Source organism: Coregonus clupeaformis, unplaced genomic scaffold (assembly GCF_020615455.1).
Source record: "Coregonus clupeaformis isolate EN_2021a unplaced genomic scaffold, ASM2061545v1 scaf0440, whole genome shotgun sequence".
Taxonomy (NCBI): Eukaryota; Metazoa; Chordata; class Actinopteri; order Salmoniformes; family Salmonidae; genus Coregonus; species Coregonus clupeaformis.
The window spans coordinates 28,400-56,080 of NW_025533895.1; the positions used below are offsets into that span (position 1 = coordinate 28,400).

Sequence of the window (27,681 nt, forward strand, 5' to 3'; positions counted from 1 at the left end):
GGGAGGCAACATCCGGAAATGACGCAGCCTAGTCGACAATGAGGATAGAATGCAAGAAGGGCAACATGCCTTGCCCTTGCTAATGTGTAATATCTGTCAACGAATGTCACTTCTTTGGCATCTATTTAGATTTTTTAAAATTGTATTTGTATTGAATGTCACTAAAAAGAGCAGGTGACCGGGTGTCATTATGTCACTGGTTGACATAAGTGATCTAGAGCTTCAAATCGTCATCAACTATCTTTTTTTCTAAAGCATAGTCTTGATATGACAGTAAAAACATAACATTTTAAAACAAGGCTCAAAAACAATTTTAGGAATCAAAATATTGCCAAAAGTTACAGAAATGTGAGAACATTGCGCTCTACAGGCCTTGCTTTTGAGGATCAAACTACTGTTGCATGCATGCTCAAAAGTTGTGCCAACTGTCAAACATGTTTTTGACGTTTCAACTTAATGTCAGGTGCACAAGTACAGTGAAATGCCTTCTTGCAAGCTCCAAACCCAACAATTCAGTCATCAATATCAATGTAGCACTAAAAATAACATAAGCTAGAACAAAAACACATACAAATAAGAAGAACACAAGAAAGTAAGAAGCTTTCTTGTGCATTCGGAAAGTATTCAGACCTCTTGACTTTTTCCACATTTTGTTAGGTTTTTAGAAATTTTAGTAAATGTATTAAAAATAATAAACTGTTAGATTAATTTGGATTTTAAGAATAATGACTAAAGGATTTCACCCCAAACACAGTATAAATGTTAGAATTATCATGTAGTGTCAACCCACTAACAGAGGGGGCGGTACTAACCATTCAAGGGGGAAGGCGGAAACTGTTTAGAAAAGTCACCTAAAGGTGGGAGGAGTCAAGTCCAAGAGGTATAAAATCGTCTGTTTGTGTCATTGGTGGGAGAGCTCTCTCCATGAATAAAAATACAGATAAGACTTGTGGGTTGTGGACTTTGAATCATTGATGATTAAAACCAGAGCCTTACAACCTCTGGTAATGATTCAAGCTTAGGTTGAATTAGAGATATAAATTCACATGACAGATTGGTCCTTCTGAGCGGAGCTTAATACATCTTTATCGTTCTAAAGACACCGAAACCCGTGCACGGGCGGGTGATAGCATCCGTAAAAGAGTCCTGGCCTTCGACGTTAAGGTTATAAACAGGCCGGTGATTACTCTTTATGAACGATAAAGACGTTAACAAGTTTGAAAAAGCATTTTAATCCAGACTGCGAAGAAAAGGTCAGTAATTTTTATTCATGGATTTTGGTAAAATGATTTGAACTTGTATGAGAATAAGTGATTCTTGTATGAGGGCAGAGAATAGTTACCAAAGTCAAAGGAAGTAATAATTATTACGAAACAGGGAGGGTCCGCAATTGACCCTAGGTAAATAGCTATTACCAGAATAATCTAGTCCGAAATGACAAGGGGTGAAGGCCATCACCAATGTAAACTAGTTTTTTTATTGAGACTGTACTGGGTACAGTACTACGATAAAACAGGGAAAGGGATGATTTTCGTCGTGTGCTATGGATAAACGGGTCAAAAGTCGCGTATACGACTGTGGATTTGCTAGAACTCTGTGTGTTTCATGAAACTAGAGCAGTTACGACCTCTAGGTTACAAATAGGTTTAGCAAATGATTGTATAATGTTGTGTACGTGTGAGACTTAAGAATCCATCAGTATACGTGATAATTATTTCTAGGAAGGAGCTAAAAAAATAGGTCGCGTGAGAAAAAATGGTTATCGACCCCTTTCATGAAACCGTAGTTTTAAATAAAAGCTCTGGGTTAGGGGTTAAATAATTTTAAATGGTTAATTACAAAAGCAAATCATACGTTGGCTCAAAAGACGCACTAAAATAATAGCTCCTAGAACAATAATTCTGGGAATTATTACTAAAGGGGGGATTTTTATTTTTCCGCCATGGGAAATAAAACTTCTAAAGAGATCGAAGAAATATGGTTTATGGATCCATTTGTGAGAAGAGGTATGAATTTATTGGGCATCTCGAAGAAAAAAAAGTTAGTAGGCAGATGCATATCAAATGAATTTGAAAAAACAGCGAAAGGAGGGGCTAGAGACAGCGAGTGTTTTTTTAAGCGCGAAAGTGCTTCAACAGTAACAAAGGAAAATATTTGAAAAAATGATTCGTGTCAATTAAGAATTGGCTAAAAACACCACAAAGCGATTATTTGAGAGGTAGCTATAAAGTCCAACGATGCATATGTATGAACTTTCGCACTCAAACGTAGACGTACGTAATGAGTGAGAAAGTAGAGAACAATACATTTGCATTTTTGGTCATTTGGCAGACGCTCTGGTCCGGAGCGACTTGAAGAGCCAATAGAGGTTTGCATGGAACTATTCTGTTGTGTTGGGCATTTGAATGGCATAAGGTGAAATATGTGTGTATGAGGGAATTCAACGGCGGGTATGAATGATAACCGGATACTACTTAGTATTTGGTTGGTTAGATGCTGAATAAAAGATTTGAGGCGTGGTTATGGGGTAACTAGGAAGACGCACGTACTCAATGGGGAATGGGTGTAGGGAGAGAGTTTTTTTACGTGTATTAAAAGTTGCATTAGATAGGTCTATGAAAATATGTTACAAGTACGAATGACATTATTTCCTAATAAGGAAGATTGTAGGGAAGTTTCCCGCGCCTCCCCCATAATGTAGGAAGGAGCAGGAGAGGGGGGGGGAGAGACAGTAAATAAGTTCAGATGGTAGGAATGTCATGTATGCTGATCAACGATATCAAGCATTTGTTTTATTGATTGGGGCCGAATCAGAGAGAACTGTTAAAGATATTGAATAGCGAACTGAAATGGGTTAGCGGGAAAATACAAATAGTTGGAACATTTTAAAACGATAATTTATTTTCGTTACAGGGAAGCAAGTGGCATTGGCTGTTGTGCTGGGGGAATAGCGCCAGCCTGTGGTGGGTTCTGGATTTGTTATAAATAACTTTATATTTTAAACTAAAGTGATGGAATAGACTACAATTATAACATCAGAAAAAGGACAATATAATTCGTAATAGTTATTATAATTATTATTGATAGTTATTGCAGTTATTATTATCCTGAGTGGCGCAGTGGTCTAAGGCACTGCATCGCAGGGCTAACTGTGCCACTAGAGATCCTGGTTCGGATCCAGGCTCTGTCGCAGCCGGCAGTGACCGGGAGACTCATGGGCGGCGCACAATTGGCCCAGCGTCGTCCAGGGGAGGGGGGTATGGCCGGCAGGGATGTAGCTCAGTTGATAGAGCATGGTGTTTGCAACGCCAGGGTTGTGGGTTCGATTCCCACGGGGGGGGGGCCAGTAAAAAAATAAAAAATAAAATAAATAAATACATGTATTCACTAACTGTAGGTCGCTCTGGATAGGAGCGTCTGCTGGGTGACTAGAATGTAAATGTATTATCATTGATTCAGTAATGATAGGAGGATAGAGAGGGAAGAGGCAGGAAAAGCTAGAGAGAGTAAACACAGAGAGTTTAAAAACAGGGAGTTAAAAAGATTAGAAAACTACAATAAGCCAGGGAGGCAGGTTAAGGGTAGAGTTAGATAGAGAGAAAGAGGTAGTAAGAGCTATAGAGGGTGTAGTGCACCCTAAGACAGGAACAGAGGGGTTCAGGAGGAATTTGGAGAGTTTAGCAGCAAGCTTTAAGCTAAACACAGGGGAAATTGAGAGGACAGTCAGAACCCTAGTTGGGAAAGATTGGGCAGCTGTTGGGGGGCAGTGGGTTTCAGGGGATGCCAATGGAGCAGTCCTACCATGGGCAGATGATGGGTAAAATGTTGGGAAAATAACTGAGTTGTGTAATAATTTAAGGGCACCTTACCATCGACATGCTGACTTCTCCAAAGTACATGAATGTAAACAGGAAAACAGTGAGACCATCAGCCAAGTGAAATACCTGAGCCTCCCCAGGGACAGGGAAATGATACTCCGTACCATCAGCAGCTAAAAAATAGCATTCCTTAGTGGAATGAGACCAGAAATAAGCTGGAATATTAAGAGGACTTTAGTGGGATGGGGAACTACTTCGTTAGCCGAGGTCAAGAGATATGCAATCCATCATGAGCGGAATAGTAGACAGGATAGAGTAAGAAAAATAACATACGGGAGCTGAGTATTTAATGGCCACTAGGGGAAATAGCTGGTAGAGGTAGAACTCCAAAATAGAAGGGGAGAGAGATTTTCTTAGGGGGTGGATCAAATAATTGATAATGGATCATTTGAAATGAGATCACATGTAGCAGATTTAGGGTAATCAATTAAATAATCATTGTATACTCGAGGAATTTTAAGGGACTTTATGGATTAGTTATAAGGAATTAGGTGATACAATCATTATTCATGGGTTAGGACTGGGGATATCTGTATCATGTTTTGTGTGTACTACCATCTTTAGATTACGGATGGTAATTGAAGGTTAACAAAATGTATAACCAGGAGAAAGAGATTAGCTTACCTCATTGGAATATTGCTCAGGGCAAGGGGGAGCAGTAGTGAAGTTAGGCAGTATTTAGGTCATAAGAGGGAGCTACCAAATTAAGTTGAGCCTAACTATCTTTGATTGTTATTTTTCAATTGGGTTTTTCAAATAAATAAAAAACACACCCAGCATGATGTTTATAAAGGGTTGTTATGTTGAATTTAGGGAATTTTCAACAGTTCATAGGTGGGGTTTACTATGCTGTGGGATGGAACGGTTTATTGGGTGATATTTGAAACTAAATTAATGAAATAAGCTGCAGTAATCAGAGGAATGTACAATCTAAGGCGAGACAACTATTGCCTAGATCATTGATTTAGCAATAGGATCAGGTAGATAAGGACTAGAAAGAAAAAAAAATTAGATGAAGAATGATGAGCTTTTTGGTAAGGATAGACTGCTGTAAAGCTTGGGTACTCCATTATGTACTGCATACGGGTAAATTAAGTGATCTTATCTATGGGAAGGCAATGGCAGCCCATGATAAAATCATTTGGAACTCTGAGGAGGAACAACAGTTTATGTTGTTGCTCTCTTCCCAAACAGTCTTAGCTTTTCATACATATATCAGGGATGTTACCCAAATGGTAGATGGAGGGATATGACATTGGTCGTGATTTAAAGATGAGGGTTTTTTTGGTGGGCTATTAGAGATAACTGGGTTAATCACGAACATAGAGGTTTTTATTCTTTGTTGCTAGGCAGAACACTTAGGTGACCTAAATATGGACTTGTCATGTCCAACAATCAGTCTTCAGGTCAAGCCCGGGAGAGCCGGGGTAGAACAGAGGTTGAATTAAACATAAGTGTTTTTACAAGATAAGAGATTGTTTGATTGGATTACTAATTGATTCTGAACTAAATGAAAGTCGAATTTAGCCGCCATAAAGACAAAGGAAGTGGGAGGAGCAATAAAGAAGCAAAAGACAATCTCAAAAATGAAAGGCATGGCAATTGGTTGATAAATTACCTAAGGGAATGTTTAGGAAGGTGGAAAAAATTTGACACATAAGCAGAACTATGTGTCAAGAGGGGGGAAGAGGCTAATTGTAGGATTAAATAATATACGAAGGAGAGGACAAAATACTTTTAAAAAAACAAACATTTTTTAGATAGTCTAAAAAGAGAATGCAGTCAGAAATTGTTACATTAATCTGAACATGTGTGAAGATAGTTTATTAACCACACCCGTATGTCAGAGGTTTTGTGCCCCACAGGTGAACTAAAGGAGAAGGTGACCCACTATCTAACCAGGTGACTGGTGAGCATCCAGTCACTAGAAGGAAAACTGGAAGCAGGCCTGTTGGGAAGGGCCCTATCAGGTTATGTTGGTAACCACCTTGGCCATTAGAATAGCAGAGAGAGGAACCTGGGTCCATGTTACCCACTGCAAGAAGGTAAGACCACATACAAGCACAGCTTAGCACACGCAGAGTTGACGAGCGGAACTGGGCCACAGGGTCCGGGGGTCACCTCTGTCAACGAAGATCTCCTACCCAGACCTATCATCACTGTAGTGTGTTCCTAGGGTGTGAGTATGGGGTGGTACTGAGCAGAAGGACTCAAGACAGGAGAGGGTTGGCGGTTTTTGGGAATATGGGTGACCCTGAGCTGCATCATAGTCTCGGCAATAGTCGTGGTATGTCAAGATCCACCACCACCTCGCACCAATTACGCTAGGGCCTTACCATTATTAAGAAATAAAAGGGAAGCGACCCGACATACTGACCGTCAAGGGCGAGTGATCTATAAAATAGGAGTCAGAGAGGGGTGGGGAGTAAGATTCAAAATTAGGATTAGGGATCTTATCAGAGCGGATAAGCAAGCAACATGGGATTATAAGATCCCGTTGTATTTATGTTCAGCTCCCTCGGCAGATTGTTCCTGGGCTCAGGTATTTAGACATACTGGGGGACGGAGATATGAGACGGGGGGGGGCTGGACGTCCAGATGGAGGATAAGAAGGTATAACGACATCCCCACGGAAATGGTAGTAACGATAGTAAAAGTCACTAAAGAGGACATGAAAATAACTTACTGGGCTTGCGCGGACGTATACGGACGGGATACATGTCTAAGATCACATTTAATGGAGTCAAAAGATATAGAGGGAGCAGGTACTGTCATTAATCCATTAATGGCAATAGACCGAGTAAATCAGTCAAGGGATGACGGAGTCAATTTGACTAACCCATCCACTATGAAAGATTTTCTCCTCCAAGAATGGAACAATGGGGAAGTGGAGGGGGTCCCTGATGAGAATCTCTGGTTAAAGTGGATGAAATACACCGCTAGGGCCTTGGGGGAGACCAATTGTTATGCATGCTCCATTGGGCGACCGACAATGTTGACCGCCCCAATGCCAAGGGCAATGTTTCCCTGTGTATTAGACCTGGGGTCCAATCAAAAAGAGCCAAATTGCACCTAGATTCACTTTAACTCCTGGCGAATACCAGTGTTACAGACATAGAAATGGCACCCGTAACTTGGGTGATTTTGATGGCTGTAAGGAGATAATTAATGTGACTGATTTAGATAAGGAAGGGAGGAAAAAAAATTAGGAGCCTAACCATCCCTCTGACTGATTTGTGGTGGGCATGCACTAACAAAGGGAGCATTCGGCAGACATTACCAGAGGGATGGGTGGGTACTTGTGCACCAGTATTGTTGGTCCAACCTGTAAGAATTGGTCATCAAAGACCAGTGACAGGAAGAATAATTAGGAGAAAAAGAAATATAAGTCAGGAAGGAAATAGCCCAATTTGGATAGATGGTATAGGCATCCCCAGGGGTGTTCCAGACGAATACAAAGCTATGAATCAAATATGAGAGAGTTTTACTACAACATTTTTCTGGTGGGTGACAATAAACAAAAATATGGATTGGATAAATGATATCTATTACAACCAACAACGATTTATTGACCAGACTAGAGATGCAGTAAAGGGGATCTCTGAGCGATTATCCGCCATCCCGCTCATAACTTAGTAGAGGTTGGTTCTAGATCAGGCAGAAAGGGCCGGTGTCTATAGAAAGATAAGCCATTATTGCATATTTATCCCTAACACCACCACACTGGATGGGACAGTCACCAGAGCTCTTACAGAATTAACTGCACTAAGTGAAGGATGAACTTAACTCAGAAGTTAGTACATTGTGGATAGATGGTTTGATGAAATATTTGGTAAATGGAAAACCCTAGCAGCCACCATCTTAGGAGCGATCAGTGTTTGTATCGGTATTCTTGTATTATGTGGTTGTTGTCTTGTTCCCTGTGTCCGAGGATTGGTGAGTCAGGCGTTGGTGAAATGCAGTATCTAAACAATGATGAGAGATGGACTGACTCCGGACTCTGACCAGGGGAATGTGAAAAACGATCCTCCAGGCTTGGTGGATGACGAGGATTTGGACCCTGAAAGACCGCAATTGGATGAAATGTTTATTAGTTCTGATGTGATCTCTGAGATTAATCATGCTTGTAAAATACATTTATCCTGAATGTGGGAATATTTAGTCAAAGGGGTGGATTGTTAGATTAATTTGGATTTTAAGAATAATGACTAAAGGATTTCACCCCAAACACAGTATAAATGTTAGAATTATCATGTAGTGTCAACCCACTAACAGAGGGGGCGGTACTAACCATTCAAGGGGGAAGGCGGAAACTGTTTAGAAAAGTCACCTAAAGGTGGGAGGAGTCAAGTCCAAGAGGTATAAAATCGTCTGTTTGTGTCATTGGCGGGAGAGCTCTCTCCATGAATAAAAATACAGATAAGACTTGTGGGTTGTGGACTTTGAATCATTGATGATTAAAACCAGAGCCTTACAACCTCTGGTAATGATTCAAGCTTAGGTTGAATTAGAGATAGAAATTCACATGACATAAACTGATATCAGTATTCAGACCCTTTACTCAGTACTTTGTTTAAGCACCTTTGGCAGCGATTACAGCCTTGAGTCTTCTTGGGTATGACACTACAAGCTTGGCACACCTGTACATTTACATTTTTACATTTTAGTCATTTAGCAGACGCTCTTATCCAGAGCGACTTACAGTTAGTGAGTGCATACATTATTTTTTTATACTGGCCCCCCGTGGGAATCAAACCCACAACCCTGGCGTTGCAAACGCCATGCTCTACCAACTGAGCTACACCCCTACCGGCCATTCCCTCCCCTACCCTGGACGACGCTGGGCCAATTGTGCGCCGCCCCATGGGTCTCCCGGTCGCGGCCGGTTACGACAGAGCCTGGATTCGAACCAGGATCTCTAGTGGCACAGCCTTAGACCACTGCGCCACTCTGGGACTTTCTCCCATTCTTCTCTGCAGATCCTCTTAAGCTCTGTCAGGTTGGATGGGTAGCGTTGCTGTACAGCTATTTTCAGGTCTCTCCAGAGATGTTCGATCAGGTTAAAGTCTGGGCTCTGGCTGTGTCACTCAAGGACATTCAGAGACTTGTCCTGAAGCCACTCCTGTGTTGTCTTGGCTGTGTGCTTTGGGTCATTGTCCTGTTGGAAGGTGAACCTTCGCCCCAGTCTGAGGTCCAGAGCGCTCTGGAGCAGGTTTTCATCAAGGATCTCTGTACTTTGCTCCGTTCATTTTTCCCTCGATCCTGACTAGTCTCCCAGTCTCTGCCGCTGAAAAACATCCCCACAGCCTGATGCTGCCACCCCCATGCTTCACCGTAGGGATGGTGCCAGGTTTCCTCCAGACGTGATGCTTGGCATTCAGGCCAAAGAGTTCAATCTTGGTTTCATCAGACCAGAGACTCTTGTTTCTCATGGTCTGACAGTCCTTTATGTGCCTTTTGGCAAACTCCAAGCAGGCTGTCATGTGCCACTCTACCATAAAGGCCTGATTGGTGGAGTGATGTAGAGATGGTTGTCCTTCTGGAAGGTTCTCCCATCTCCACATAGGAATTCTGGAGCTCTGGCAGAGTGACCATCGGGTTCTTGGTCACCTCCCTGCCCAAGGCCCTTCGCCCCGATTGCTCAGTTTGGCCAGGCAGCCAGCTCTAGGAAGAGTCTTGGTGGTTCCAAACTTCTTCCATTTAAGAATGATGAAGTCCACTGTGTTCTTGGGGATCTTCAATGCTGCAGAAATGTTTTGGTACCGTGCCCCACATCTGTGCCTCGACACAATCCTGTCTTAGAGCTCTACAGACAATTCCTTCGACCTCATGGCTTGGTTTTTGCTCTGACATGCACTGTCAACTGTGGGACCTTATTTGGACAGGTGTGTGCCTTTCCAAATCATGTCCAATCAACTGAATTTACCACAGGTGGACTCCAAAAAAGTTGTAGAAACATATCAAAGATGATCAATGGAAACAGGATGCACCTGAGCTCAACTTTGAGTCTCATAGCAAAGGGTCTGAATACTTATGTAAATAAGGCTTATCTGTTTTTTTATTTTTAATACATTTGCAAAAATGTCTCTAAACCGGTTTTCGCTTTGTCAATGAGGTAGTGTGTAGGATTTTTATTTATTTAATTAATTTTAGAATAAGGTTGTAACATAACAAAATGTGGAAAAAGTGAAGGGGTCTGAATACTTTCCAAATGCACTGTGACTAGGCATCAAGACTGTGTAAAGTCAGTATAAATGTGTGTGCATGTTATGTGTGTTGGAGTGTCAGTGAGTTTGTAGCATACTGTGACTGTGCAAAGAGACAGTGCAAAAAATAAATAAAAAATACAAGGGTCAACTCAGATAGTCCGTGCAGCCATTCTGTTAGCTATTTAGCAGTCTTATGGCTTGGAGATAGAAGCTGGTCAGTAGCCTGTTGGTGTCAGACGTGATGCACTGGTACCGATTGCCGTGCGGAAGCAGAGAGAAAAGTCTATGGCTGAGAAAAGTCTATGGCTTGAGTCTAACGATTTCCCGGGCCTTCCTTTCACACCACCTGATATAGAGGTCCTGTATGGCAGGGAGCTCGCCCCCAGTCATGTACTGGGCTGTCCGCAACATCCCCTGTAGCGCCATGCGATCTAGGGTGGTGCTGTTGCCATACCAAGCAGTGATGCTGCCAGTCAAGATGCCCTGTGGTGCAGGTATAGTACTTTCTGAGGATTTGGTCAGTGGTTCAATTAGGATTTTAGATGCATTACCATTTCCACTATCCTCATGTTGTTCAGTTTTCACTCCAGTCCATTCCACCCATTGGATTAAGTCACGTTTATGAAGTTGATTTATTTGTTGTTGATATTATGTTTACAAGTCACTGTCATACATACTACTGGCTAGATGCCGGCTACCACCCAGTCACTCAATCCTGCAATTTTGAGGCTGCTGCCCTATGTACATAGACATGGAATCACTGGTCACTTTAATAATGTTTACATACGGTTTTACTCATTTCATATGTATATACTGTATTCAATGCCACTCCGAGATTGCTCGTCCTAATATTTATATCAATCCATTATTTTACTTTTAGATAGTGTGTCTTGTTGTGAATTGTCAGATACTAATTCACTGTTGGAGCTATGAACACAAGCATTTCGCTACACCCGCAATAACATCTGCTAAATATGTGTATGCGACCCATAACATTTTATTTTATTTATTACTCTAGTGTGTCGGTAGGTGGCAGTACTGTCATAAAAAGGACGTGGAAAAAAGCATAAGAAAACAAATCCTCGCTCGCAGTTGCGCAGAAGTGGTCTAGTCAAACCCGGATGTAACCAACGCCTAATTGCCGGAGAAAAACGGTGAGTACTTTTCTGACAACGAGGGAAATTAATTTGTTTTAGTTTAATACATTTGAAGACAGTCAGTGTAGATTCGTCCATAGTTATATATTAGTGCCTACTATACGTAAGAAATGTTGAATTGTCGTTAACTACCATAAGCGACTTTTTAGGAAAGTAGGTAGTTAGTAAGCAATCACAGGCTAACTGAGTGAGGCGGTGCTTGCCAGCCGACCCAAATTGTCATAACTTTGAAAACTTGCATGATATGCGGCTAGTCTCGAATATTTTGGACTGTACAAAATAACCAACTATCGGCAATGTTTTATGACAATCTAACTTTGCCGTGAGTAACTTAGCTAGTCAGCTAACTTTACCCAAAATGATCTGGCTAGCTATATGTTTAACGTTAGTGTCTCCCGAATAGCCGGTACTTGCTAACGCGTTTGGTATGAAAGTATTGCTAAATTTTGCCTGACACAATTTGCTCTACTCTGTACAAAGTAAGGTTTCGCTTTCACATTCATTTTAAGACTGACTGAGGCGCTAATGGCTAGCTACAGATTGTTACACTAGATAATGTGTGAAACCAAATATTTTTGGTATCCATTACTGGGAGTTACAGGTTAGGTACTGTAAGCACATAATTTGACCAACCTTAATGATAGTCTTCGTTGTCAATTCGGCGAAACATGTAGATTCTAAAATGTATGTGTCAGTTGCAGGTGGCGCGTTTGAATTTAGAAAATGCTCAGTTATTAAAATAAATCAATGTTTTGCTCCATGAAGTAATCAAACAATGTGTACGGCGCCATCTTAGTGTTGGTCGAAAATTATCTGTGCTACACCAAACACTACCTAACCTGTAACCCCCAGTAATAGATCGCCAAAATCTTTGGTTAAAACACATTATCTGGTGAAGCTATGTCATGGCCGGCTTGCTGTCCCTGCATTTTTCTGGGAAATATGGGTGCATTTAGACACGTTTTTTTCTCTCCACTAATTGGTCGTTTGACCAATCACGTCAGATCTTTTCACATCAGATTTTTTTTCAGAGCTGATCTGATTGATCAAAACACCAATTACTGGAGAGAGAAAAAGGTCAGAATTGGGCCCCTCCACTACATTTGCTGGCTGCCAAAGTTAGTTAAGGACAGACTGTAGAGCCAATTGTTTATTCATAAGAAATGCCATTTCCTTTCACATGTTTAGGTATAGACTAGCTGCTTTTAGCAACGCTACTATTTACACACTAGCGTTGCTGGGAATTTGCTTGCAGAAATCCCGACTAGTCCGCCAGAAGTTAAATAACATTTAATTTAAATTTACTCTGTTGATTGTAAGTAGGCTTGGTCCTTATGCAGGGGGGAATTTGTGGAAAAAAACAAACATCTAGTGGAACATATAATTAAACTGAATTTCCAAACGTGGGTCTGTTGTAGACCCATGCAGTTCCTCAGCGAGGTCAGTTCCTCTCTGCATCATGTCAAAATAAAAATCCCTCAGAGGTTCTTGCTTTTTTGTGTGCCTGTATGGCACACGTGCAGGACATTTATTTTGACATGAAGTAAGCGGAGAGGAAGTGGGTCTACCCCAGAGGTCCACATTTGGAAAGTCTGTTTAATGTATGTAATATGACCTGGTTTTTTTTCTCAATTTCCCCCTGCATAAGGACTAACCCTAAGGACAATCGGCAGAGTAAGTCTAAATATAATTTTATTTAACCTCTGACTTCCGGCGGACTATCGCATATTTTTTTCATGGTAATTCCTGGCAACACTAGTGTGGAAATACTAGCGTTGCTAAAAGCAGCTAGGTATAGACTACCCTTTTCTAATGTGTTAATCTACTTATTCAGCAGAAGTAACGATTTGACATTAGAATCTTAAATCAGGCAAAACGCAACAAGTAGTCATGACTGTAAATCATGTCGCTTCCCTTTCCCTGTCATGTCTTTGCTATGCAAGTATGCGGAAGTTAACGTTGTCCGCAACATTCAAGTGTAGCTGTAACTGGAAGTAACTTTGTATTACATAACACCAAGTTTGTCACGGAGACACATTTTTGGGGAAGTCCAGGCTTCCTTCCTTTTAACTATTAGAAGTTCCACCCCCCCATAAAGGATCAATTTGTGACAATCAACATGTTTCAAATGCGGTCAAGCATCATTTGTGGTTTGATGATCAATAGATGCCCTTGTTTTGAACATTAGCCTAACACACAATGAACATTACCTGTCTGTAAATCAATAGACTGCAGGCCAGGCAGACAGTGTTAGTGCTAATCGCGGTGCTGTTGTCATCTCCACTCTGTCTGGTTATGTTGTTTTTGATTTCCCAGTTACTGTTATTTTGTGGAGTCACAAGCAAGGTCTCAAATGTGTCCTTCGTGAGATAGTAACTCTACTATGTTATGACTGGTGTATGTGTGTCCTCTGTCTGTGTTTGTCTGTCTCTCTCTCTGTGTAGATGCAGACTATAAAGTGTGTAGTGGTGGGGGACGGAGCTGTAGGAAAGACCTGTCTACTGATCTCCTACACAACCAACAAGTTCCCCTCAGAATATGTGCCTACGGTAAGAGGTGGGCAGGGGAGGGTGTAAGTAGGGGCAGATGAGTCACATCCTAAACACTGTGGAGGTCAATGGGGTGATGTCCAGAGAGCTGAGTAGGAAGGGAGAATGGGCTGTAACACCATAACCAGCCTGCCAGTTGGGGTAATGTTTGATATGAGCCTTTTTTTAAACGTTTATCTTATTTTAGATGGGTAACATCCCTTTACCTTTTTTACTCATTCTTTTGTGTCTCATGTGTGCAGGTGTTTGATAATTATGCAGTGACTGTGATGATCGGAGGGGAACCCTACACACTTGGGCTTTTCGACACAGCAGGTAATCTGTCTCTGTCTGTCTGTGTCAATTTATGCTTTTATGTCTGTACATCCTTTTGTTAAGCAGTCGCTATGCTACAACTCAGTCCTAGTCTGCCTTTGTTCTTTCTTGAGAACATATGTCTTGTAAATGCAACTCAACCAGTTGAATCATTCAATGTCACATTAGTTTAATTGTGTCACAGCATTCTCTCCCTCTGATTGGTCGTCTCAGGTCAGGAGGATTACGATAGGCTGCGACCTCTCAGCTACCCGCAGACGGACGTCTTCCTCGTCTGTTTCTCCTGTGTCTCGCCCTCATCCTTTGAGAACGTCAGAGAGAAGGTCAGTGTTGGTCTCTGAGTCTCCACACCTCAACTTTTTACCTTGTATTATTACCCATAGAGAAACTTGTAGATGATGGGTCTGAACCCTTTCCTTAGCCTTCACCTTCTGTTATTGCAGAAGATCCCTCAAAGCCCATTGGAAGGCTATGTGAAGACATCCTCATATTGCTTACATCAGGGATGGGCAACTTTGATGGGGCCGCAGTGGCACACGGGTCTGTGTACCCACATCCATTCCCACACATGCAGTCAGAACCGGCCTTAGAGCCGGCCTTAGCCTTTCAGGGGCCCTAGGTTTTCTTGTGAGCAAAACAGTGAAGTTTTAGAGTTAATTTCCTGCAATTCTACACATTTTGCCATGGAGCATAGAGAAAATGTTGCAGTTTTAAAGTAATTTTGCTGCAGTTCTATACATTTTTCCATTGGGTGGAGAGTAGATTTCTCAAATTCTACACACTTTGCCGTAGGGTGGAGAGAAATGTTTGCAGTTTTTAATATGATATCTGAGTCAGCGTGACTAGCAAAGTTAATGGGGGCCTCCCGGTCAGTAATTCAACCATGATTACTACAAGTTTAGATGGCTGGCTAGACTAACTTACCAATCTAAATATTCTTAGTTGACATGGCTAATTCAGTGACTGTCAGTGACTAACAAGAGAAACTGCTGATGCACAACCACATTTCAAAATTGCACATTGTATTCTACTATTCTAACTTTCAGCAGTAAGTTCAGACCCCGAATGAGTTCCTAACACACAGTCTGACCTCTGTGTATCCTTCGACCCCTGTAGTGGGTTCCAGAGATCTCCCATCACTGTCCTCGTACACCCTTCCTGTTGGTGGGCACCCAAGTGGATCTGAGGGACGACAGCAACACTGTGGAGAAGCTGGCCAAGAATAAACAGCGCCCCCTGTCCCCTGAGAGCGGAGACAAGCTGGCCCGGGACCTTAGGGCCGTCAAATATGTGGAGTGCTCCGCCCTCACGCAGGTAAGGGGCCAAGGATTATGATGATGTTACATGGTTAGGGGGAAAAAGGGCTGTTGAGGACCCCTGGCGGCTGAAACATTGCTATACTTCACAAAATAGGTTAGAATACCTTTATAAACCATGAAAAGTCAATGCAAACTCTCTCTTCTCTCTCAGAGGGGGCTGAAGAACGTGTTTGACGAGGCCATCCTGGCAGCTTTGGAACCTCCTGAGACTAAACCCAAGAAACGCTGTGTCCTGCTATAAAGGGAGGAGGGGAGAGAGAGCGGTAGAGGGGCAGGGTTAAGAATGGGCGAGTTGGTTACAAATAAGAGAAGCAGATCAACAGCTTGAAAAAGGACAAAAAAGAGTGAAAAGGAAGGAGATGAAGTGGCATCGAGACTCCGATACATTCATGCACTGTGCCTTCTTAATATGTATTGAAAAAAGGAGAGGAGAGCGAAAGCGATTTGGTCTTTCAAGTAAAGAATACCAGAGGGGAAGGAATCAACAGAACTTTCATCTAGTCTCCTTCTCCTGATACACTTTAGACATCTGCAGTGTTTCCCCTAACATTACTTTGGTGGGGCGGGCTCTCCTACCTGCCCGTCACGTTGCCTTTGTGCCTAGCTTAAATGAAATGTATACCTTGGGGAAACAGTTAATTTACATTGTTTTCTTTTTTTGCTACTTTGAGGAGGGGGGGAGAGAACACAAGATTTATTTCCACTCCCGACCAGGCTAGCATGCTAGAACGGTCACTTTTCCTTTTGGGACACACCAAGTGCATTTTCGCCTCAGATTTTACTGCCTTCTGCAGGCGACACCAAGAACTGAATTTATATAATTTTTCTCTCTTTTTGTTTCATGTATGATGTATTCATTTTATGATATTCTTAGCAGTTATTATTTTATTTTTGTTGATTAAAAAAATACAAAATAATCATTTGATTTATTTTTTGTTTGACTACCAACTTGATTGTGATTGGTTGATAGTATAACAAATTGAGCTGTAGTATTTTTGAATAGCTGATCTTAATCTTGATAATAACAATGATGGTGCGATTATAACCTTTTCCTAGTCAACTTCTGGATGTTTATAATCACAGAATGTTTGTAATAAAATGGTCCTTGAGTTGGTGTGTAATTCTTATTTTTCTATATATGTTTCATGTGACGGTATACAGCACACATCATAGAAGAAACTGTAGTCAAAACAAGTTTATTTGACCAAGTCAACTGTGCAGAACATTAGCAACATGCATCACAATTGTTTCACAACAGAGCGTTGGACTAAAGCAACATGGATGCAGACACGGACTGGGGGGAGAGGACAGGTATTCTCACTGGTCGAATCTGAGGGGTAGGAGGAGGGGCCACAGGATGATTGATGTACAAATAAATAAAAGACAGAATAGTGGCAAAAGACTCATAAATACAGTAAATGTATAAAGACTGCAACTACATACTACACTGAAATCAAATGCATTTAAGAAAAGGGCTGTAATAATTTCCCTGTTAGTTGTGGTTAATGTTGGCTTTAAAAGCTTTGTCAGTTTAAGTTAATTGTGTGTGTGTGTGCTGTAAGTTGTGTGTCATTGTGAACTAGACAATCACCTATATACAAGTATACTGTGGGATGCTGACGTTCCTTTAGGTTGAAAGAGTACATCATCATGGGAGAGTTAATATTGCTCTATGCAGTGAGTATCCTTTCCTGTCTCCATGCGTGTTAGTATATCTCTATTTTCTGGCATTAGAGGTCATGGGAGAGGTCATTTCACCCTTTCTGCCTTCCCTGGCAGAGGTTTCTGTCATGCATAGGTCCTCACTCTCACAATGCACTGGTTTACACTATCCACACAGTTCTGGCCAGAGTGTTAAAGTATATGTCAGGTCAGTTTTGTAGAATATGTCATCAGTGCCGTTCTACAGCAGGGGTTCCCAACCTTTTCCCCCAGGGCCCCACTTTTCAAATTTGAAAAATGAAACTTTGTTTAATTTCAAGGACCTAGAATTTTCCTGCAATTCTACGACTCATGACAACTTATAGGCTATTTAATGCTAATAATAATAATGGATAAGGAAAATAAAGTCTAAACCCGATTTCCCAAAATGTTATTTCGCTACCAAATATGTTTTATTGTAATTTATATGAAACTCAATTTAATTATACATATTATCTTTTACAGAACGTGAATAGATCAATTGATAGCGACAGAGTCACACATTGTATAAGATTACTTCCCAAGCAAAGTCCAATTTCTTTGAGTCCATGACTCAGATTCTGAATGTCATCGAGACAAACCAAAGATATTCCCAGAGTTGCGCCTTCCTCTGGCATTTTACCGCTTATTTCTAGCCTAAAGCATCACAGATTTATGCGTTGTTTTATATAGGTATAAATAATCAAAAAATGTTTTAGCCCTGAAGTCAAGGAAGGTCCAATGTTGCCGCCCCCTAGGTTGGGAACCCTGGTTCTAGAGTGTCTGGTCCACAGGAGGTTGGTGGCACTTAAATTGGGGAGGACGGGCTCGTGGTAATGGCTGGAGCGGAATAGGTGGAATAGTATCAAATACATCAAACACATGGCCTCCATGTGTTCGATGCCATTCCATTTTCTCCGTTCCAGCCATTATTATGAGCCGTCCTCCCCTCAGTAGCCTCCACTGGTCTGGTCGTTGTAGTGTTCCAGAATGTCTGAGTAGTGTTGTGTTCTAGAGTGTCTGGGTAATATTCTAGAATGTCTGGAAAGGACAGTGTTGTGTTCTAGAGTGTCTGTTTAGTAGTCTAGAATGTCTGGACAGTGTTGTGTCTTTGTAGTGTTCTAGAGTGTCTAGTTGTTGTAGTGTTCTAGAGTGTCTGGACAGGTGTAAGGTTCTTGCGTGTCTGCTCTGGGTTCTGCATAGACTGGGTTCACACTCGGCAGGTGTGGATCATCACTGTGTTCTTGCACTGCTGGCAGCGGACCGAGCAGCACCATGAGAACTTACAGGAGCAGCGTTGCACCACCTCGGCCCGGCCCGCCCGGTACCCTGGCCCACAACACACCAGCTCGCAGCCATCTGGGGCCAGCCGGGAGGTGCCTGGGAGGGGAGGATGGAGACAGGTAGAGGAAAGGAAATAAGGATGTGAACATCCAAAACAGCCTGATCACCTAATAAAACTTAAATGCTTTATCCCAGTGCTGGTGATGTGACTGAATCTCACCGTTACAGCGTCGGCCGGCGGTCCCGGGGATCCCATTGTCGGGGTCGAGACGGCAGAAGTCTGGCGAGGCAGCGAGGTACACCAGGTCCCTGGCGGCGGGGGGTTTGACCTGGGGGTCCCGGGGCAGCAGGGCTGTCCTGGAGCCGATACGGGACAGACGCACCTGGGTGAGTGGGGTATTTGTTGATTGTTAGAGATTGTGAAAAGACTGGAAGCAGCATAAATCACTAATTTCCAATGGTTTGTCACCTATTAAATGAATAATGAAGATGATATCCCAAATATATGGCTGTACCTCTGTGGCTCCATCAAAGCGTTCCTTCAGCACGGCGCCAACGCGCCGAAATGGAGGCATGACTTTCCAGCAGGTCCTCAGCTCACAGGATCCCGAGACGCCATGACACTTACACTCCACCTGCATGTTATGGAGGATGGCCTGGGGATGAAGGAATGTAAAAGAACGATCAGGAGGTCAAATGAAACGAGGAAGAAAGATGATAGAAGTGAAGATTGGCATGTTAGAATAATTGATGATGTCATCAGAGTGCCCCACCACCACCAACCTTCCGTCCAGCCTCGTTGTTATGGACATTCATGAGGGGTCGCCCTGCCGACATCCCCTTGGCACGCTCCGTCTCATCTACGAAGGTCTGGGAGAAGGCCACTCCATAGGATAGGTTATCACTGCACCCAGACCACTGGAAACCTGCAGGACAGACAGAAAGACGTTGACAGCATCTGCACATTTTTCAACTATGTTTTTCAAAGTTTACCTGACAGACAGCAAGAGAGACAGACATATAGACACACCCCAGACTCACCCTCGGGACTGACCCCTCTGACCTTCCTGTCGCAGCCACACCGCTCTAGCTCCCCTCGGCTGCAGCCTCGCGTCACTGCAACCGCCACCGCCGCCGAGGACAGGGCGTGCACAAAGGCCGCCTCACGCGTGCCTGGTTTTTAGAAGAGATCAAGACAGCCATTGAGTCATTTACCATGTCATCACATGTCCCTAGTCCTTCTGATTTCAGCCATGTGGAATCAACGGCTTTTCTGTTACCAGCATGTTAATGACTGTGGTACAACCACAGATCTCCAGTGGTAACTAGAGTGGCCCTGCTGTCCTCACCTTGGCTCATAACTCTACCGAACACGTTGACTCCACGCGGGGTGGTGGAGCAGTTCCAACGGCGATTACGAAACTGGTGCTGGCACTGATCAGACCAACAGCCAAGCCAATGGAACCGAGGGTTATAGACAGGCAGATAGACGGACAGACGGACGGACATTAATACGGGTGGACAGATAAAGACACACATTTTACGTAGGTGCTGAGGGGAGTGAACTTTGGTAAAACTGGTGCAATTGTCTAGTACTTTACTGAGTACAGATGAGGGGATGTTAATGATGCTGGTTAAAGAGGCAGAAGAAGATGATTGAGGAGGTTAATGATGACGCTCCTCCACACTGATTGATATGGATATCGATTGAAGAAGATGATTTTGGTGAAGATGACTATAACAACAGCGCTGATGATGCTGATTGAAGATGATCTTGAGAAAGACAATGAATGAGCTTAAAAAAAACTCTTCCCCATGTACTTCACTACTTTTGTGACACAACAAATTGACACTTCTGCCCCAGGCTCATACCTCCTCTATGACCATCTCGGCTGCCTTGCGCACGGACTCCATGACCTCCCCCCGTGCCCTGCACACCCCCACCTGCCCCACGGACAGTCCCCTCAGCCGCCCACAGGGGGCAGCACCCGACACGGGCCGCGAGCGCGGCATCCTCGCCAGGGAGCTGTGAGAGAGAAAGAGAGGGAGAGGGGAAGATACAGGGGAGTGAGGGGAGGGGTACAGGGTGAGATAGAGGAAGGGGAAAGTGGGGGAGATGGGGATTGAGAGGGTAAAGGGAGAGAAGGGGTGAGATAGAGGGAGAGGAAGAGAAGGATGGAGAAAGAGAGGAAAGGAGAAAGACCAGCAGACAAAAGGGACAGAGAAGACACAGTGAAGGGAGGGAGAGAGGGAGGGAGGGAGGGCGAGAGAAAGGGAGAAAAGGTCAGCAAGGGAGAGACAGAGAGATTTAGAGGCACGTCACCATCTTTTAAAAGTTATAGTATGACAAACAAACTCTCTCTTTCTCTCCCTCCCGGAACGCCAGACTTACAGCCAGTTGGTTGCCATGGTCGGGTGGGTTGCCCATAGCAACAGCAGGAGGAGTTGTGCCGTGATATTGACAGCGGAGACAGTTGGCATCAGACTGTCTGTCTGTCTGTCTCCGTGCGTCAGTGAGTGTCCTTGGGCAGCAGTCTGCCCGTTTCCACGGTTATGCCGCGTTGTCCGTCAGTCTGTCAGTTTGTTCTATTATGGGGTCTATGTTTCTGGTTCCGAGCTTGGGGATGATCCCCTCATATCTGCAGATAGGAGAAGGTCCACCTGGTTAGTTAAGTAATGTGTTCTTCTGTTGGAGAAGCTCATCTCTCCCTCTTACAACTTATTCACAACCATCAGGTCTGTGATCAAGACTGTAGATGAGGGTGGTGCTATTTCATTTTCTATGAAAAATACTATGTATAATACATAACAAGTTCTCTGGATGAGTACAGCTTAGTAATAAACGTGGTTTCTTACCAGTTCATGTCCAGCACTGTCCAGTAGTTTTTCTCTTTGGAATTGTGTCTGACCAGATTTAAAATTAAATCCAATTTCTCAGTGAACGGTATCAATCTTATAGTTGAACAATTTCCACCTCTGTGATAGCAGAAACATGCCTATAGGAAGCTATTGTCATGTAAAGTTATCCAGGTACACGTAAAAAGAAACAAGATTAGATTTATTTTTACTATCCAAATAGTATCCGATGTTTCTTTGACCAAATAAAATTACTTTTTAGAATGATTTTGCAGACAGTGATCAAAATGATGACACTTTTTATTTGTCTGTTTCCCTTCTCTCTATCTCTCTATCTCTCTAGAAATGTTTTTGAGAGCGAGACAGTTGTGGAAACATCAAAAATTAACATCCAAAAGATCCCCTAAAATTACGGTAGGTGAATATGTAAAAAAGCATTTTTCCTCTCTGCTGTTTGTCCCTTGGTTGCTTCCCCTCGTTAAGAAAACGAATGTGTGTCCCGTAAAAGACCGAAAGAAAGAGTGAGAATGGTGGGATGGGAGTGATGGGTTATAAAGGAGGGAGAGAGAGAGAGTGAGGGAGGGAGAGAGAGAAGAGATGTAGGGGGGCAGTCAGAGGGAGGGGACACAGTCTAATGGTTACACTACAGTACATTAACATTGACACTGAGGAATGGCATGGGCTCCGTTGTGCATGTTAAGGACAAGACATAATGTGTGACCCGCACTGGAGATGGGGAGAGCTAAACAGAATTCTGCTGAATGGTTCATTTAGAGACCCTGTGTGTGTGTGTGTGTGTGTGTGTGTGTGTGTGTGTGTGTGTGTATGTGTGTGTTCGTACCCACCAGTTTCCAAGAACTTTAAGAGCGCCTGTCAGAATATGTCCCTGTTCATTCAGTGGCCCTAGCTACAGGTTCTCTCTCAGGCCACATTGTGTGTTTGACTGAAACGTGCAGCGGTTACAGTGGCGTGTATGAAATACCCAGCAGAAGATGAAATAGACGTGACCGTACACAACCCTCGTCACTAAGCTTTTTTGTGTATATAGGTATGTGAGAAAGTGTCTTACCTAATGTTTAATCTTCCCAAACTTTGTTGCTCTTTTTACGAGTTCCCACCTCCCCTCCTCTATCTCCCCCGCATTCGCCCTCTCCTTCTCTCCTTCTCTCTCTCTATATATTGTCTTAGAAGAAGGGGTGACATTTAGACAAGGGGAAGAAAACACACTGGCGACAAATATTGGAACTGAGGCAAATAAATCACGAAAGTGGAGGGGAGGGAGGGATGGAGGGGGGGATGAAGAGAGAAACTGCTGGGGTGTTAAACTGAGGTTAAGGGGAAAAGGGGGCAGAAAGGAACATTCAGGGATGTACAGTAGAGGGAAAGACTGATATTAGAGTTCAGGGAGGGGGGTTGGTGCTCCCTTATGGTTCCTGTAGACCACTGTGTGTGTATGTGTGTGTGTGTGTGTGTGGATGTGTTTAACTATTCTTGTGGGGACCAGAAGTCCCCACAAGAATAGTAAACGAACAAAAATGTAACCAACTGGGGACATTTTTTTTGTCCCCACAGGTCAAATGCTATTTCTAGGGGGTTTAGGGTTAAGGTTAGAATTAGTGTTAGGGTTAGAATTAGGTTTAGGGTTAGGGTTAGGAATTAGGGTTAGGGTAAGAGTACAGGTTAGGGTTAGAGGTTAGGGAAAATAGGATTTTGAATGGGACTGAATTGTGTTTCCCCACAAGGTTAGCTGTACAAGACTGTGTGTGTGTATGTGTGCGTGTCTGCGAGTGTGTGTATGCTTGTGTGTGCTTAGGGATACCCCTGCTGTTGGGGTATGTATGGGTTAAAGGTAAACTCAGATGCGATGGCACAGTAATTGTCTTCTCATGATCCCAAAGCTCTAAACGATTTCTGTCCTTTGTCTCTAGTTCTCTGAGTTGATCCAGCTCCCAGTGATGTAACATTACTGCAGATACGTCAGGTTTCTCAGAACCAGATTTCTCAGAAACGTGTAGGATGAGAGTAGGTGTTTATTGAGTAGTTACTAGGTTACTATGCATTTCCTCGAACTTCTGTTGTGTCCACTAGTTAGGATACGATCACAAGGAAAGGAGATGTTTAGGTCCCAAAGTAACCAATCCTTGTCCTGGAGAGCCATTAGGTGCAGGGTTTTGTTCTAGCCCAGCGCTGGAAAGCCTGACTGAACTAATTTACTACTTGTGTTAGATCTCCAATAGTTGATTTAGGTGTTTTAGCGCTAGGTAGGAACAAAAACCTGCACACTTTGGCTGTCCAGGGCTGGGATTGGTGACCTACTGTATGCCCATCTCTTATAGGCCTATCTAATTAATCTAATAGTGCTGAACAATGTTTGGTTGATTAGTTGAAAGAGGTGTATGAGACCCTTGTTGCCCAGCCGACCCCTGCTCTACAATCTATAATGATATCACTATCTTATGGCATGGCGTACCATAGTCTACCTGAACCCAGTGACACGAGGCCCTCTCTAAACAAGCAAATAAATAACCTAATTCTGGGTTGGCTCCACGCCCCCCCCCCCCCTCCCCCCTCCCCAAACCTCTCTCTCTCTCTCCATTTGAACAGTCCCTCTCTCTGTTTCCCTCCTCCCTCCTTTTTAACTCTCCTCCATGTCGTATTCCTCCTTTGTGTCCGTCCGTTTCTCTCAGTGACGTCTTCCGCTGTATCCCCCAGCAACGCCATGGCGATGGGCTCGCCACTGTCACGTCCGGCGCCTCCGTTGTGCTCATCCCTCCGTCCCTTCACCCCTCTCTCGTAAATAACATCCCCTCTTTTTTTATCTGTCTTTCCCCCTGTTGGAGTCCTTTTTATCATCTGTAGATGGCCTCACTTACGCTCTGATTGTCTATAGTCACGCTGCAGGTGTGAACTAGCAACCCCAACACCTGTGCCTATATAGTAGTTTGTGTAACTTCTTAGAGTTTTCCTAACATCCAGGTGGGTGGTGCAGTCAGAGGTGTCATGGAAGGTGAACCTCAAAGCGGCAGCGGTGGCCAAATTCAATATCTTTGAATTAATTCTGTGTATAAAAAACGATATCTTGGAGACTTTTATCCTACAAATAAATACAACTGAGGGAGCACGAATACATATTGGTGGTGAATAGTGGCTTGAGTTCTAGTGCTTTGAGCATTGAAAAAGTGCTATATAAATGAAACCCTATAGCATTATGATGATGTAGCTAGTAGAACAGGTAGGGCTGCACTGTGACTCCATCCAGATATCTCTACTGTACTGCTATCTCATAGTGTGCTGATTATTACTGGATGGCCAGCTGACCTCATTCTCCTGTGATCGCCCTTGGTAACCATGAACTCTATCGCAAAGCCTTCTCTTAGGTTATTATGGGATGGAAATTTGATCCCTCCTATTTTCGACCCTCTCTGGTGGTAACTCTCTCTCCCTGTCTCTCTCTCTCTCTCTCTTTCTCTCTCTGGTGGTCTCTCTCTCTCTCCCAGGGGGAAATGCTAGCTGCGTTCTCAGCCTGAGTATGAACAAAGCAGTCATATCTGACTTAGACGCTACCATATACTGTGAAGGCACACCCACTGGAGAGAGAGATTTCTTCTCAAGCTACCCATTTCCATTGTAAGGACAGGCGCTGAATAGTAAATTAGTACTGCTGAATGCACTACCGTATGAAAATGTGCTTGCACTCATAGCATGTTTGTGTGTATGGGCGGTGGTGGAGGGAGCTGTGAATATTATGGGATGGATGTGTTAGAGGGGTGGTGGGGGGGTGAGCAGCAGATGTGTGGAGGTGGGGGCAGTGTGTAAGGCTCTGAATATTATGGGATAGATGCGTTGTTAGGCGGTGGGTGGGGGGTGGCTGTGAGAGGAAGGGAGGGGGATTGTGAGTATTATGGGATAGAGAGGTTGTCAGGCAGGGGCCTGAGAGGGGGAAGCTAGGGGAGAGTGTGTGGGTTGTGCGGGTATATGAGAGGAATGTGTGTGTGTGTGTGTGTGCGCGTGCGTGTGTGTGTGTGTAGGGTGCTATGAATACTATGGGATTCAGGTGTTATGAAATGGAAGTGGGTTGTATGGGGTTGGGGGGTAACAGAGCATCCAATGGTCTGACATTGGGGGCTTGGGGTCATGGCGAGGGGAAATGTTATGAGGTGTGCAGTCAGAAAGGCAGAGAGAGTAATGGCTGACTACACCTGGGCTGAACACACTGGCAGACAGCTGTAGAGAGACATTGGGTTCCCTCCAGGGTTGGTGTGTCAACTCCATTTGAATTCAATAACAGTCATACCTGGAAGACATATACTTTACAGCTCAACAATAAAAACAATCTGAATTTCAATTGACCATTACCCCAGTAGAAACATAAGCTAATTAAACACCACCCAGGCAGATTATTCTGGTGTAGGGCCTCTTGCATCCAGGGCACAGTCAGTGGGAGTAGGCTCCCAGGCTATTTGACCTGTAGAAGGAGTAGGCTCCCAGGCACAAGAAGACATATCTGCTGGACAGGTGTTTGTTCTATGTTTTTAAGGATCTGTCTGTCTGTGTCTGCCTGTCTGTCTGTTTGCTTGTGTGACCTGTAGAGGGAGTAGGCTCCCAGGCTATTTAGTACAAAGCACAAGAAGACATATCTGCTGGACAGGTGTTTGTTCTATGTTTTTAAGAATCTGTCTGTCTGTGTCTGCCTGTCTGTCTGTTTGCTTGTCTGACTGTCTGTCTGAATGCTTACCTGTCCCTGTGTGTGTGTCTAACCCCCCAACCGTCTAGCGGTGTATTCCTTCTTTATCCCAGCTGTCATCACCTGTCTGTCTACCTGTCTGACTTCAAACCGCCTCCTTTGCCCCCACCTTCCTTTACAGGGGTTGGCTCAGAGTGGGCTACTATACATGGGTGCATCTCAATAGTCTAAAAAGGTATCCTCTCCTAATCTCTGCACTGACCTGAAAACACAGGATAGGTGAAAGCAATGTACTGTAGGTGCATACTAAGGAGATTATCTCACCTGTCCATTTCTTGCACATCAATGCAGATCAAGGAAAGAAGACGAAGACAAGAAGGCACACTAGACTATTTAGATGTACCCTATTATGGTCAGCAGGCTCCTGTTACAGAGACATAGTATTATGGGATGTTGTGCCGCTGTGATTCAGAAGGGGTGGGGTATATGTAGGGGGAAGGACAGAGGAAGGTTTACCCCCCCCCCCGCCCCCCCACTAACCAAATTGTGATTGGTTGATACAGGGTCCCCCCCCACCCCTCTCCAATCTCCATAGTGACAGAGCACAGGAGAGAAAGAAGGTGAGAGAGTGAGTGCATTCTGTGGGTTTGGCTCAGTAGCTTTTAGGAACTGATTTACTAAGCATTTTGACCTGTTATTATCAGGGGAATAAAACATGAAAGGTAGAACAAAAAGATACAATTGTTGCTATTTACACTTCTATTTTCTTTGTCTGCTCTAAAAAAAGCAGGATGTAAACTTTACACTGGTGCAAAAGCCCGGTTGATATGCCCATAATGTACTATTGATAAATCAATATCAGCGATACAGTAACAAAGTTACAAAATGAACATTGTTTGGTTTCAGGAACCCTGGGCCAGGAAGAAATACCTTGCAGAGACCTGACAGTGATGGTGAGAGAGGGAGGTAAGAAATTCACACACGCACACACACACACACACACACACACACACACACACACAAACACACACTACAACATGATACCATTTTATTGTCTGTCATCTAGAAAATGCCACCCAATAAGGACAGAGTCCAGCCATTCAGAGTGACGCATGACAGTGTGTGACCAATGTGTATTTACAATGATAGATGAATGCACATCTCTGCTAGGTCCACTAGAGGCCATATCACTGATACTCTAGTAGATTACCAGGAGGGACATTCTTTAAAAACAACAAGAGGTCAACAAGAGAACCAAACCAACAATGCAGTTTCAATAATTTCAATGATAATAATCAATTCATTGATTATCAATTTGTTGATCAATTGTATTCCATCAAGCTTTGCGGTTAGCTCACCACTGTGTCATAACATTTTAATTACATATTGTAGTTTAAATTGAAGGTTTTTTGTTGATTACATTAATCAATGTCAAGGACCAGAGGACCGCTATTATCACTGTTACTTGTCTCGTTAGGGTGCTTCAGATAGACATCGACACAAAGGCCTGAAACCCCTCTAGTCTAGAGGACAGCCAGCTGTGACTGAGGTGAAGGAAAAGGCTTGTTGGTGGATGAAGAAAAGCAGATATCTGACTGCTGCCCATCCATGTCCGCAGTCCATCCATGTAAACACAATGCATCCATCACACTTATCCCAGATGACTTGATTCTTATCCCTGATTCAGACGTAACAGATTAGGGTATAAGTCAATCAATCGATCAAATGTATTTGATAAAGCCCTTTTTAT

At 43.4% G+C, this 27,681-nt stretch overlaps 2 protein-coding genes across 2 annotated transcripts; one reads left to right on the forward strand and one right to left on the reverse strand.

Moving 5' to 3' along the window:
* Nucleotides 1-11,133: 11,133 nt before the first annotated feature.
* Nucleotides 11,134-16,536, forward strand: LOC121542996 (cell division control protein 42 homolog). The gene is made up of 6 exons (XM_045215418.1): nt 11,134-11,241; nt 13,689-13,793; nt 14,036-14,108; nt 14,322-14,431; nt 15,225-15,422; nt 15,579-16,536. The coding sequence occupies exons 2-6, from the start codon at nt 13,689-13,691 to the stop codon at nt 15,666-15,668; spliced, it is 576 nt and encodes a 191-aa protein (XP_045071353.1). The 5' UTR covers nt 11,134-11,241; the 3' UTR covers nt 15,669-16,536.
* A 71-nt stretch (nt 16,537-16,607) lies between these two features.
* Nucleotides 16,608-22,109, reverse strand: LOC121543006 (protein Wnt-4-like). The gene is made up of 9 exons (XM_045215417.1): nt 21,248-22,109; nt 20,784-21,030; nt 20,264-20,417; nt 19,741-19,825; nt 19,433-19,564; nt 19,175-19,317; nt 18,907-19,047; nt 18,612-18,774; nt 16,608-18,487 (listed from the first exon to the last, which is right to left on the reverse strand). The coding sequence occupies exons 2-9, from the start codon at nt 20,870-20,872 to the stop codon at nt 18,318-18,320; spliced, it is 1,077 nt and encodes a 358-aa protein (XP_045071352.1). The 5' UTR covers nt 20,873-21,030; nt 21,248-22,109; the 3' UTR covers nt 16,608-18,317.
* Nucleotides 22,110-27,681: the final 5,572 nt, after the last annotated feature.

Bases quoted from the DNA above. Each gene is read 5' to 3' on its own strand.
- LOC121542996 (XM_045215418.1), top strand. From the start codon at position 13,689: ATGCAGACTATAAAGTGTGTAGTGGTGGGGGACGGAGCTGTAGGAAAG. The intron at 14,432-15,224 runs GTCAGTGTTGGT...CGACCCCTGTAG, and splicing joins TTGAGAACGTCAGAGAGAAG to TGGGTTCCAGAGATCTCCCA. The intron at 15,423-15,578 runs GTAAGGGGCCAA...CTTCTCTCTCAG, and splicing joins AGTGCTCCGCCCTCACGCAG to AGGGGGCTGAAGAACGTGTT.
- LOC121543006 (XM_045215417.1), bottom strand. From the start codon at position 20,872: ATGCCAACTGTCTCCGCTGTCAATATCACGGCACAACTCCTCCTGCTG. The intron at 20,418-20,783 runs GTAAGTCTGGCG...TCTCTCTCACAG, and splicing joins ACCATGGCAACCAACTGGCT to CTCCCTGGCGAGGATGCCGC. The intron at 19,318-19,432 runs GTGAGTCTGGGG...TCTGTCCTGCAG, and splicing joins CAGAGGGGTCAGTCCCGAGG to GTTTCCAGTGGTCTGGGTGC.